This window comes from Vulpes lagopus, chromosome 5 (assembly GCF_018345385.1).
Source record: "Vulpes lagopus strain Blue_001 chromosome 5, ASM1834538v1, whole genome shotgun sequence".
In the NCBI taxonomy this organism is placed as follows: Eukaryota; Metazoa; Chordata; class Mammalia; order Carnivora; family Canidae; genus Vulpes; species Vulpes lagopus.
Genome location: NC_054828.1, coordinates 34,301,136 through 34,313,178, shown reverse-complemented (window position 1 = coordinate 34,313,178; position 12,043 = coordinate 34,301,136). Strand labels below are relative to the sequence as shown.

Below are 12,043 nucleotides of genomic sequence, written 5' to 3'. Positions count from 1 at the left end.
AAAAAAAATAACAAAAGGCACAGGCTATTCATCAGTTTCTCAAGCTGTGCCCGGAGGATCTTAACCTGGCCCAGGCTGCACATGAGAACAGTGCCCCCTCAAGCTGTGTAGCCGGCTAACCAACCACTACCCTTTCCTATTAAAGAGCTTTTTTTTAAAATTTGGAATTTCATATAATCTCAATTTTAATGAAAACTATACATCTTTATGTATGCATGAAAAAAGAGCAGGAATAAATAATGTTAATAGCTGAATCTCTACTGAGAGATATACACTCCTCTTGATACTTTTCCTCATTTTCCAAATTCTCAACAAGCCTTTTTTCCTTTTTAGTTTCAATACTACATGGACTTCAGGCAACCAAGTCCCGATTCTGTGCCTAGACTAGAATTGCCTCTCTGCACTCCCCAGGTCCTGAGAGTCCTTGACAAGAAGAAGCACGTCTCTTGAGAGGTGGGCTGCGGTGGTAAGGAGAGGGATAAGGCAGTCATGGGAAGGACTTCTCTGTCCCAAACCCTCCAAAAGAGGCCTAAAAACAGACCAGAAATGCCACGAGGACTGGCACTGGAACACTAAAGGCCTGGCAGGACCTGGAAATCCTAGGTTTAGAAGGGAGCTCATCAGAATGGTTCTTCGGTCTTTTCCCACAGGGACTGGGGGCCTAGGCTCAGCTGCAGTGAAAAACAGCTGGTTCAGCTGTAAGAGAAGGGGAGATGACTAAATCACGAAAACAAAAAGGCTAAGGAGCCAAGCCTGGACAGGCTGAGCAGAATGGGACTGAGTTGATTCACTCAGAGGTCCCCAAACCAGGATCCTAACACTGTCCTCACTGTGAGGACCAGGCCTCTCTCTATAGCAGACAGCAGAGGCTGTACAGGCTGAGGCCATAGAACTGGCCTTTGTGCTGAGCACAGAGGGAGCTGATGATGAGCTCTCAGGAGAGCAGAATAAAGCACCTTGGAGGGGGACTAGCAACTGGCTAGATAGAGAGGAGGCTCAAAGCAGACGCAGCAGGTGGGGAGGTGGGGTTTTAGGAACACCTGAGCGAATCTGGGGACTTGCACATGGGGTGAAATGGGCTGGTACAAGCAGCTGAGAAGAGTGATATATTTAGCTAATGCTGGAGAAACAGCCCTGAGGTTTACACTGAAATGATACAATGTTGATGAACTAAACCAACAGGAGCCTGAGGTATGGTCGCAGGTGCCTGTTGAGGCAAAACTCAAAAGCTGTAATAAAGGATTAACCAGACAATTGTGACAATCTAGGGAATTAGAAAGGTTATATCTAAGCCAACTGGGATTTTGTAAATTTTGTAAAACATACTTTAATAGGTTTCAGTTTCCCTTATCAAATTTTCATAGCCTGAAAGTTTGATGGAAGTACGAATTTATTGACATCAATTTCCTTAAGCTATTATTCCAACACAGAGAAGGTACTGAAGAGCTGAAGACAATGATAAACCCACAAGATCTGAAGTTAAGTTTGCAAGACCCACCCCCTCTGGAGAAAGAGAGAGACAGACCATGAATAAGTCTTCAAAAAGAATCTGGAGACTGCTTTCAATTATAGCAAGAAGTCATGACAGTTGGACAATTTAAGCATTTTATCCAGAAACATAGATCTATATTCCATAGATACCAAATCGATTACCATATAATTGAGTTTGAAAATATACAAAATATTTGTTGTTCTTACATACTGAAATTAAAACCTAATTTTAAAAAGTGCACAGTAAAAACAGCGTTAAGGAAACCTACAATATCCATGGTACATGTATTGTTCTTCATTTTACTGCCAACATTAAATTCTGTATTTGCCTTACTGGTTACAAATATATTTTAAATGTTTCAAGGCCATTTACAACACTGACTAGTTCACTAGGTCCAACAACACCCCAGCTTCCTGAAGGCGGCCAGCACTGGACACTGGACAAGGGGTCTGGGTCCTGTAGCTCCGTGCAACAGTAGCAGCTTTGGAAAGAAGTCGCCAACCATCTATGTGTAAACTATCGACTCTTGTTCTTTTTAGAATTTCCCTGTGCAAAGAAAAATATCAACAATAAGAACACAAACTTCTAGAAAAATAACTCCCTAGTTTATAGGCCAAGCTGTCTGGAAGGCCATACTTCACTTTGGAAAACTTTAGCTTCCAAGAGGGAGAACAGCTGATAACCTTGCATTGTTTTCATTCAGTAATCAAAAAGCAGTTACTTTTAACTCCCAGACTCTCTATTTCCTGGGACCCTATCCCACCCCCCTACCGCACCTCTACACCCCAGGGCTGAGGATCGGCAACAAAGGAAGAAAACAAAGCTATCCTGGATTTATTCAAGCCTCAAATATTCGTTTTGTTCCAAAGACAGGGAGTTTATTGATTTCAGATACTGAATAAAAACTTTTAGCCTGAACATGTTTCTTTGTTGCTTAATAGATACCTTCTAAAGGTCTTAATAGATACTAATTTTGAATATGTGCCAACTAACACAGCAGGGGTAATGATCTGAAAAAGAAAGCTCAGACTGGCTGAAAATGAGCCAAGGGCAGACGTCATAACTCATCCCCAATCCCCCCACATATGGAGATCTGGACTTTCCTGTTTTACGTAACTTCTTTCTGGAGAAGTTCACTTTTTAGAAAAACATAGTAACTAAATTCCTTACTTAGCTGTTAGGTACAAATACATTCCTGTCATGTGTATGGTTAATGCTTGCAGAACACAAGCATTAATAACAAGATGATAGCCAATGAATGGTTCCAAGATGTTTACTTGGCATCCAATGGAGATCATGTCAAGTTGGCCATAAGATGATGCTCTAGCAATCTATATTACTAACAAACCGGGTAGGGAAGAGCGCAAAATACAGGGACCATAGAATGATCATATCAAGGTTAACAAAATAAATGAGCTCTGTGTTTTATTAATAATAGATATTTTAGGAATTAGATTAAAAAGTTCTGAGAGGACTTGAAAGTTTCCTAACTGCTAAAGTAGCTACAATATAGCTTCCTTTGGGACAATGAACCTTGCTAAACTCAACATTAACCCTTCTCAATTCCGAACCAAATGCCTCCTCGATTCTGGAGTCTGAAAAGACCCCTATATCCCCTGATACTTCTTTCCAAATGTTAGGTGCTAAAACAGGATTTCTCCTAATATTCACAGTAATGTCGTGCTGTCTACAAGGACTAGGAATATAACCTGTGAACTAGCTGTTGTCCCACTGGAACATCAAGAAAGAGGCCAAGGGAGTTGCAGGAGGCAAGATTCAAGAGGACTGACTCAACACCTCCAAGCTCGTTCCTGAAGCACAAGTAACTGGAGAATCATAATCAAAACCACACTGTCTGGCTACAATAATCACAAGATGCCCCAGGAAAGTATCAGACACTCTCTTGCTCTCTCCAAAGTAGCCAGAGGCCAATCAATATCAAAACAATATTACATAATGCAGATTCCAACACACTCACATGACATATCTCCAAGGAGACACCAACTGAGCAGAACGCTGCCCTCACCACCCTAGCTAATGCTAAAATAAAGCTATAGTGTGTTCATCTCTATTTCTTCTGCTGTGCCAGCACATAGAAGGACCTCAATAGGTGGATACTAGGTCAATAAGAGGCAACAGTAGATTTCAAAGAGAACAGGTTAGAGACAGTAAACCCCTGCTGGCAGTAGTACATACTGTCTGAGTTACAAAATGTGCTAAACATCTGAGATGATGCATGAAACCAAGTTCCTGACTTCCTGAAGCCTAACTTTCACGGTAAAAAAGCATATATATTATGTTACAACAGATATAGGATATGTAGATATGCACTTCAACATACAGGTACTACTAGTATCTATTGACCCCAGCCTTGACAAGCAGCGGCTTCATGGGAAATGAAATCAAAAGAATTTCTGGAAAGGGACAAGACATTCCTAGGTTATATGGATGTGTATGAAAATAAATCTGCTAAAGAAGGTTATTTACTCTTCAATAGCACCATTTTAGACTCATATAAAGAAAAAAAATAATAATCCCCATCATAGCCTCCCTAAAAGTCCCCCTAAATGATAAAATAGTAGCAGAAATGCCAAAAGTGCCCCCAAAAAAGGACATAGTATTAGGCCTTCTAGAGGTGAAACCTCCTCTTAACTTATAACTCAAAGAAACTCAATTTTACTTTTGGATAAGAGGACAAATGATACGAAGAAAAAGCATTTAAAACCCCTTTAAACTTCTTAAACTTTGCCCCTGAAATGCACAGCAATGAAATGCCTTATATTAAATATATTACATATTAAATATTATATTGCAGACAGACTCCTTTCCTCTCCTCCCCTACCTTACTGGACATCTTCAGTGTGTCAATCTCTTCTCTCTGTTTAGATAATGTCTCGTTCATGCTGCACAGGTGGTCACTCATCATACTTAACTGATCCTCATAACTCCTCTTGGTCGTTGTCAGCTCATCCTAAATGGCAAAAGAACAGAGGGGGCAAAAAGAAAAATCAAAACCCCACAGTCACACCACTCCAGAGTTTTTTTAATTTACAGAAGGAATCTGAGAAAAGCAACCTATCAAGATGGCCTATCTGATCAATTTACATGAAGGACAAGCCACAGACCTAACAAGAGAACAAAATTAAAACATATGGGGGGAGGGGGGAGTTTTTCTTCTATTCAGCCTTGAAAATATGTTCTGAATTTCTTTGCAAAAAGACTGTCCTTCTATGTCAGGTATAAAACTGTCACAGAAAAACAAGAGGGCTCCATTATCTTTCCTAATTCCTTCAGGTTTTTCAGAGCCTTTGGTAGGGTGGGCCAGTCTGTCTCCAGCACGTTCCCACCAGCCCTGCACCTGATGGCTCATGGCTCTCAGCAATCAGGCCAGGACTCCCTGAGAGAAGCACCTTTGTCTATCTTCCCATCTCTCTGCTCTCTCCAGCCCCTTAAAATCTAATCCTGTGCTCCTAGCTAATCTGATAAACTAATCTGAAACTAGGAGGAAGCAGGTGTTACTGTGCTAATGTGTTTTTTTCTCTGCCTGTATCACATTTATATTTAATAGACGCTCTCTGGAGACAAAGCTTTAAAACAAAGCAGTGAGTAGGAGGAATATTTTGCAGCCCTACCTTTCAGTTTAGGTCAGTTTTATGAAACAGTAAAGATAAGAAATAGAGTCATGTGTCCAGCCTGCTATGACAGGGATTAGCGGGGGAACAGGGGGAGGGAGGACTGTGGGTACATAAGTATCATTACAGAAGTGCTGACTACAAAGCTATTTAAAATAAAATCAAGTCAGAGAAACAAGCAATATACAACTTTTTGCCTGACAGAAGTAAGATGTTACTTTAAAATGAGGTAGAAATAAAGTGGTTAGAAATATGTATGTCTAGAGGTTGAACACCACTACTTTAAAAAGGAAATGCTGACTTTGCTGCCCAAGAACTTCCAGGGAAAACCATATTAACACCATGTAGGTAACACTTCTGAACTCACCTGAAGTCTACTGATGTTCTGACCGGCTACTTTCATCTCTTCTGTCAGTGCCTCTTTAGACTTTTCAGCCAAGGCCAGTCTCTTAGAGAGTGCTCGGCACTGTTAAATCAGAAAACGTTCCATTATCTCAGGAGGCATTTCCCCAAACCAAATTCACTTCAGGCCTATACCACACACTGGAGTACACATGAGATGTGGTCTCCCCTTTACCACTTTAATAAGGAAAAAAAAATCTACCAACCCAAGGTCATCATGGTTTTTCATCAAATCACTCATGACCAGAGGTTATAAAAAAAACTTAATTTTTTTAAAGATTTAATTTTTTTTTAAAGATTTTATTTACTTATTCATGAGAGACACACAGAGAGGTAGAGACATAGACAGAGGGAGAAGCAGGCTCTCTGTGGGGAGCCTGATGTGGGACTCGATACCAGACCCCAGGATCATGACCTGAGCTAAAGGCAGATGCTCACTCAACCACTGAGAGCCACCCAGGCATCCCTAAAGATCTAATTTTTAAGTAAACTCTACACCCAACATGGGGCTCAAACTCACAACCCCAAGATCAAGAGTCACACATTCTACTGACTGAGCCAGCCAGGTGCCCCTTAAGAAGTTTTTAACATTTACCCAGGATTCATTTGTATTCACACTGGATGAAAACAGAAGTGGTTATCTCAAAAGTTATCACTGGCATCTGACTATGCAATATGAATCCCAAGGCACTTTTCTTGTGCTTTTAAGTCCTCTATTAGAGACAACATTACAGGAACAATAAAAGCTTTATAGTCCCAGGCTACAGATTAGACTCGATCTATGGGGAAAATGAAGTGAATGCAGGAATGCAAAGATCCCAGCGGCTTCCCTTGGGGTTCTATCAAAGAGACAGAGCTGATCAGGAAGAAAAAAAGGAAAATTCTGTTTCTTGCTATTGTTTAAAGATGGTGTGCCATTAAGAGGGTCACTAAATTTTCTGATACGGCCATGAGACTGACAAGGACAATCTGTTGAGACACATCTCAATGCTGTGTCGACATCAGCCACCCAGACTAACCATTCCAGTAAAGTCTGGAGGGGTCACCACTTCCTGTTTATAAACAAGGAAAAACTAGGACACTGTAACAATTCTTGTAGCACATTGTGCTGAAGACATTTACCAAGATACCCAAATCTCTTGGAAGTAAAACAGCCTCAAATATTTCCCAGCTACTCATTTCGTTCCTCACAAGAGAATTTTAGGAAAGTTCAGCCAGTCAAATCAGCCACCATAAATTAACCAAGCTTCTACTATGTGCTCAGCACCAAACCTGGAAAAGAGAGAGAGTTTTGCAAGCTATGGGTCTTCATGAAGATGGCGATCAAGGCTCTGACACTAACTCAGAAGGAAGCTCAGGACCTCAAAAGCGATGGCTCAGAAGTTCAGCATCCCTAGTAGCTCCACTGTAGGTGGAGCTTTTCTACAGCCCAACAAGCTGTTATCCAACAAACAGGTAATGGTGGCTTATGGACAACATGGAGCTAGGCACATTATTTATTTATTTCAGCAAGAAAAAAAGAAGCAAAGCCCCTCTCCACTTCCAGCACCTGGCCTCCTATCAACCATTCCCTGTCCACAGTACGGGAGAAAAATCACAAAGGCAATCCCAATAAAAGGTGTTGTCTTTTCTTTCTCAATTTCTTTAACAATTTAAAGCATTATAATTCCTTGTCTGCCATCTATAACTGACCTTTTAACGTAAAGTTTTATTTCATTTATTTATTTATTTTTAAAGATTTTATTTATTTATTCATGAGAGACAGAGAGAGAGAGAGAGAAGCAGAGACACAGACAGGGGGAGAAGCAGGCTCTATGCAGGGAGCTGAATGTGGGACTTGATCCCGAGACTCCAGGATCACGCCCTGGGCCAAAGGCAGGCACCAAACCACTGAGCCACCCAGGGATCCCCCAACGTAAAGTTTTAAATCAGATACTTTACAGGTATTTTTGTATGTTGAGTGACAGCCATTCTGTATCATTTGTCTCTTATTCTGATTTCTATACTCTCTTCCTTCATTTTCTCCCTTGCAATTAATGAACTGTATATTATTTTATGGAGTATCTTACATAGTGTTTTTCTAACTCTCCTAAGAAAATGAATTATTTGGTTAGGTAAGAAGAAAATGTAACAAAAAGTAAGATTATATATCAAAGGTTTAAAAAGGTTACAATTTTCATTTCCTCATTTAGAAGAACTCATTTCTACAACTTGTCACTTAGAAATTAAAGAGTATTAAAAAAAGAAGAGGAGGAGGAACCAGGCATATTTTGCTTTTTAATTTCTTTGCATGAAAACTCCTTGACTTGTGAATGTCTACCTGCCTCTAATTCCCTAAAACAAGTAATCTCTAATAATAATACTACAAACATATGTGACCAGAGGAAGGGAGACCTAGAAGTCTCTCAATTATCCTTCAGTAACTTGGAAATGACAAATCAGTCCTGTATTTATGGAAATAAAGATTTTTGGTTGAATATGGAACAATCAATGTGAACTCCAACCAAATTCACATGGATACAAAGACACAGACATCTCCCTTCCAGAGAACAGCAGGAGACATGGACAGTGACCTAATTCGTGCCGGGATTGGGAAAAGCCACCAAATAGAATTAACTCTCCACTCACCTCCGCATAAAAGTGCACTGACTTACTGTCAGCCAGCTGCAGTTGAGATGTCAATTCCATGATCCTTGCCATGTAGTGATTTTTAATTAAGTCTTCACGAGATTCCACATCTGGAACCTAAACAGAGCACACATAACTAAGTAAATAAATGCCTGTGAAATGAAGCAGTTCTAGAAGAGATCACCATTACCCTAGAAGAAGAAGAAGAAAAGACATTTTGTACATTTTCATTTAAAATCTGATGGGGAATCATAGTTTCCCAACCCCTTAAAGAAACTTGGAACAAACCAGGTAAATGTATATTCCAACTTTCTCTTATTCAGCATCCTGCCCATGTCAGAATTAGGTTGTGGCTTCAAAAGAAGAGAGCAGCAGCGAAGCACCAAGAGGCCCACTACCTCTGGGGCCACGTCCCTCCATCTGGCTTTGATAAGCCACAAACCCGGCTTTCAAAATCTCCATCCATCTGATGCCCCGGTCTTCCTCTAAGTGGAAGAAGGCAAGCATTTACTGGAACCCCTAAAATCCAAGCATTCTTTTCCTCCCAAATTATCTTAAGACAGCTCTAATTCTCTTAAACACACTAACCAATTAAACTCTTTCTATAATAAACAGTTTATGGCCCTTGTCCCAGGCCAATGTTTCTTCTAGTCACTCTAGCAATGGTACACTACTGAATTTAGTTTAGAAATAGATACAGAAGTTCGAGATGACCTCAAGTAAAAGGCCAATAAGGAAATCAAGAGAATTTACCAACTTACTTGAACTATATTTACCAGCTTGCCACACTGAGTGGAAAGTTGAGTACCTTCAGTGTTCCTTCTATAGTTATTTATAAAGTTACATCTTATAATATTTCAAAATTCAAAAGCCAAATCTGACACTTCACACACTTGAGGGCCAGAAAGAAGTAGCAAGCACAATGTCGGTCAAGGCCCCGAGAAGTCCTGCTCCCCAGCCTGCCTACTGGGAGGGCTAATGCCTCCAGCCTCATGTGGAATGCCAGCAAGCTGATGGCCAAGCTCCCACCACACCTTGTCAAACTGCCAAGCCAAGCCAAGCCGTTCAACAAGGCAATTACAAAAACAGGCTATAATTTGTTGGTGACGGTTAAAATAGAACCAGAAAGAAAAGCAACATGGATCCATGGATGGAGGAGAAAAACACTGGCTGCACATTTGCAAAAAGTGTCAGAAAATAATTGGACAAAGCTGACTTTTGCAGGCCTTTGTGAACAAACACACAGCCAAATATTTACAAACAAATGTGACGCCAAATACACATTACATTACCTCATTGTCAGATGTCCTGGTTAAAATCCCAATCTAGAACAGAAGAGGAAAAAAAATCTTTGGAACAGACTGTTTTCACTTCAAATACAACAGCTGCAACCCTTGTAATGTTTTCTCTTTTCAGTTCACATCGTTTTGAAGTGCACTGGAAGAGCAGTTCTAGATCACCTGTATCATCTTTTTTTTTTTTTTAATATTTTATTTATTTATTTATTTATTTATTCATGAGAGAGAGAGAGAGAGAGAGAGAGAGGCAGAGACACAGACAGAGGGAGAAGCAGGCTCCATGCCGGGAGCCCGACGTGGGACTCGATCCCGGGACTCCAAGATCGCGCCCTGGGCCAAAGGCAGGCGCTAAACCGCTGAGCCACCCAGGGGATCCCCTGTATCATCTTTTACTACAAGGAAGCAGTACCTACAGACAGCTAACTGTATTCACTATTTCCATCATGTGGCAGTAACAGATAATGATCACTATTTCCTCTATCAAAATGCTGTAGTCCTTTTCACTGAAACTCAACAAATTAATTGCCTGGGAAGGGAGAGAACAGCTTTGACTCATCTTGTCATTTCTATGCCTATTTCCAAAGCAGTAGTCAAGGAGAGGTAAAGACAGTTTTATGGTGACCATAACAACTGAACATTACAAACAGAAAACACAAATAACACCCTGCCGAAAGTCTGAAAGGAGAAAGAAGAAATACACTTTTGATATAATGTTATGACCTTAGTAAGAATTAATTTCAGATTTAAATTAATGAAAACGAAAATATAATTTCAGACACATTGAAGTACTGCCAAGTTTTTTAAAGCTTGCTTTTGTGGAGTAAGATTTCAAAACCAGATAGGCATGAATACTGATTTCAGGTTATTGTCCAAAGTGGAAAGGCATGTGCTTGGGCGCCATAACTTCAGGACACTCAGAAACTCAGTTTCAGCGGATTTTGATACTCTCACAGATGACACCCAATAAACAGTTTTCACGGATCCTACATCATCTCAAAAGTTATTACTCTGAACAGTGCTCGGTGTATCAACTAAGTGAATGCTAATGAATGTCATGCCCACCTAACTGTAAAAGGATTGTTTATAAGACTTTTTTTTTTAAATAGAACCATAATTTTCTATTCACTGAAGCAGAACTAGCAATTAGTCTTTCTCTTTTAGTTAAAAACTGTTTATGGTAACACGCCAATCATTTAATTTTATATATTCAAATATGACTACATTTGGCAAAAGAAATTCCGAGTGTGCATCTATATTCTCCTCCCAGGTCATGGTTTAAGAATGTGTGACAGCACAAGACCCACAAAGGAATGGTATTATATAAATGGAAGGAAAACTTAATGTACATAATTTCAACATTTTCTTCATATGATGCTAATGGGAGTGTAAACTGATACGTGCTTTTAGAAAACTTAGCAATAAAAGGCCAAGAAACCCAAAAACATACATGCCTTTTGACCTAGTAAGTTTTAACCCTGAAAATACATCCCAAAGTCATCATCTGAGATGCAGAAAAGAAGATGCTATTTAATATAGTAAAAATTACAACCAATGTCCACCTATAGGTAAACTAAGGCATATTTCATGTAGAATACTATGCAATCAACGGCTAAGTTTATACAGATTTCTAATAATAAGATAAATGTTTGTGTATCCACATTACTCTAAAAGATTTGAAATTTTATATAGCACAATATGAACCACGCATGAAATTTTGCAGGAAAAATGTTAATGGTAGTTGCTTGGATATTCAAGGAGCATGTCAACTTTTCTCTTCCTTTACCCTTCTGTAGTTTTTAATTATCTACAAGGTACGTGTACTCCCTTTATACATAAAACATATATTTAAAATTCTATGAATGCTTTTTAATTCTAGCAAGAAGCAGAAATTTGAATTATTCTGTGGCTTTTTCTTTCTTGAGGTTACTGGCATCTTTTATTACAATAAATCAGCAGGTGGCTGAAAGCTCAAATTACACTATTAGGTACTTTAATGACAAATACTATGCATTCAATTACTGAAGTGCCATAGGGTTAGAAATAATCAGTTTCTATCTGATGTAACTTTTTCAGCCCCAAGGTGCTTGAATCAAACTAATCTTCTGGGGGCTTGTAGGATGAGCTTCCTTACCCAGTCAGTTAACTTTAAAATGGGCACAGATTTGGGGCACCTGCGTGGCTCAGTGGTTGAGAGTCTGCCTTCGGCTCAATGCATGATCACATAGTCCTGGGGTCGAGTCCGGCATCAGGCTCCTGCAGGGAGCCTGCTTGTCACTCTACCTATGTCTCTGCCTCTCTCTCTCTTTCTCTCATGAATAAATAAAATCTTAAAAAAAAAAAAAAAAAAAGGCACAGATTTGCTCCCAATACCCAAAGGAAGATGAGAGAAATGGAAGGTCACATAGCTGCATACTTTGTTCAGTGAAGTTCACTAGGGGTGGGGGGAAGGGGATAAAAGGCTAAAAAAGAGAAACATCAAGAAAGGCAGAAAACATCACTTTTTTTTTTTTAAGATTTTATTTATTTATTCATGAGACACACACACACACACACACACAGAGAGAGAGAGAGAGAGAGGCAGAGACACAGGC

The 12,043-nt window shown here is 39.7% G+C and overlaps 1 protein-coding gene across 1 annotated transcript in view; it reads right to left on the bottom strand.

Moving 5' to 3' along the window:
• Positions 1-1,372: 1,372 nt before the first annotated feature.
• The window catches only part of PPP1R21 (protein phosphatase 1 regulatory subunit 21), a 65,497-nt gene continuing 54,826 nt past the window's right edge, over positions 1,373-12,043 (bottom strand). Inside the window, exons 18-22 of the mRNA XM_041756468.1 lie at positions 9,447-9,479; positions 8,155-8,271; positions 5,492-5,590; positions 4,335-4,463; positions 1,373-2,038 (exon numbers count right to left, since the gene is read on the bottom strand). Of these exons, the coding sequence (XP_041612402.1) occupies positions 2,009-2,038; positions 4,335-4,463; positions 5,492-5,590; positions 8,155-8,271; positions 9,447-9,479 (408 nt within the window). The 3' untranslated portion in view covers positions 1,373-2,008. The remainder of the gene's footprint in view (positions 2,039-4,334; positions 4,464-5,491; positions 5,591-8,154; positions 8,272-9,446; positions 9,480-12,043) is intronic.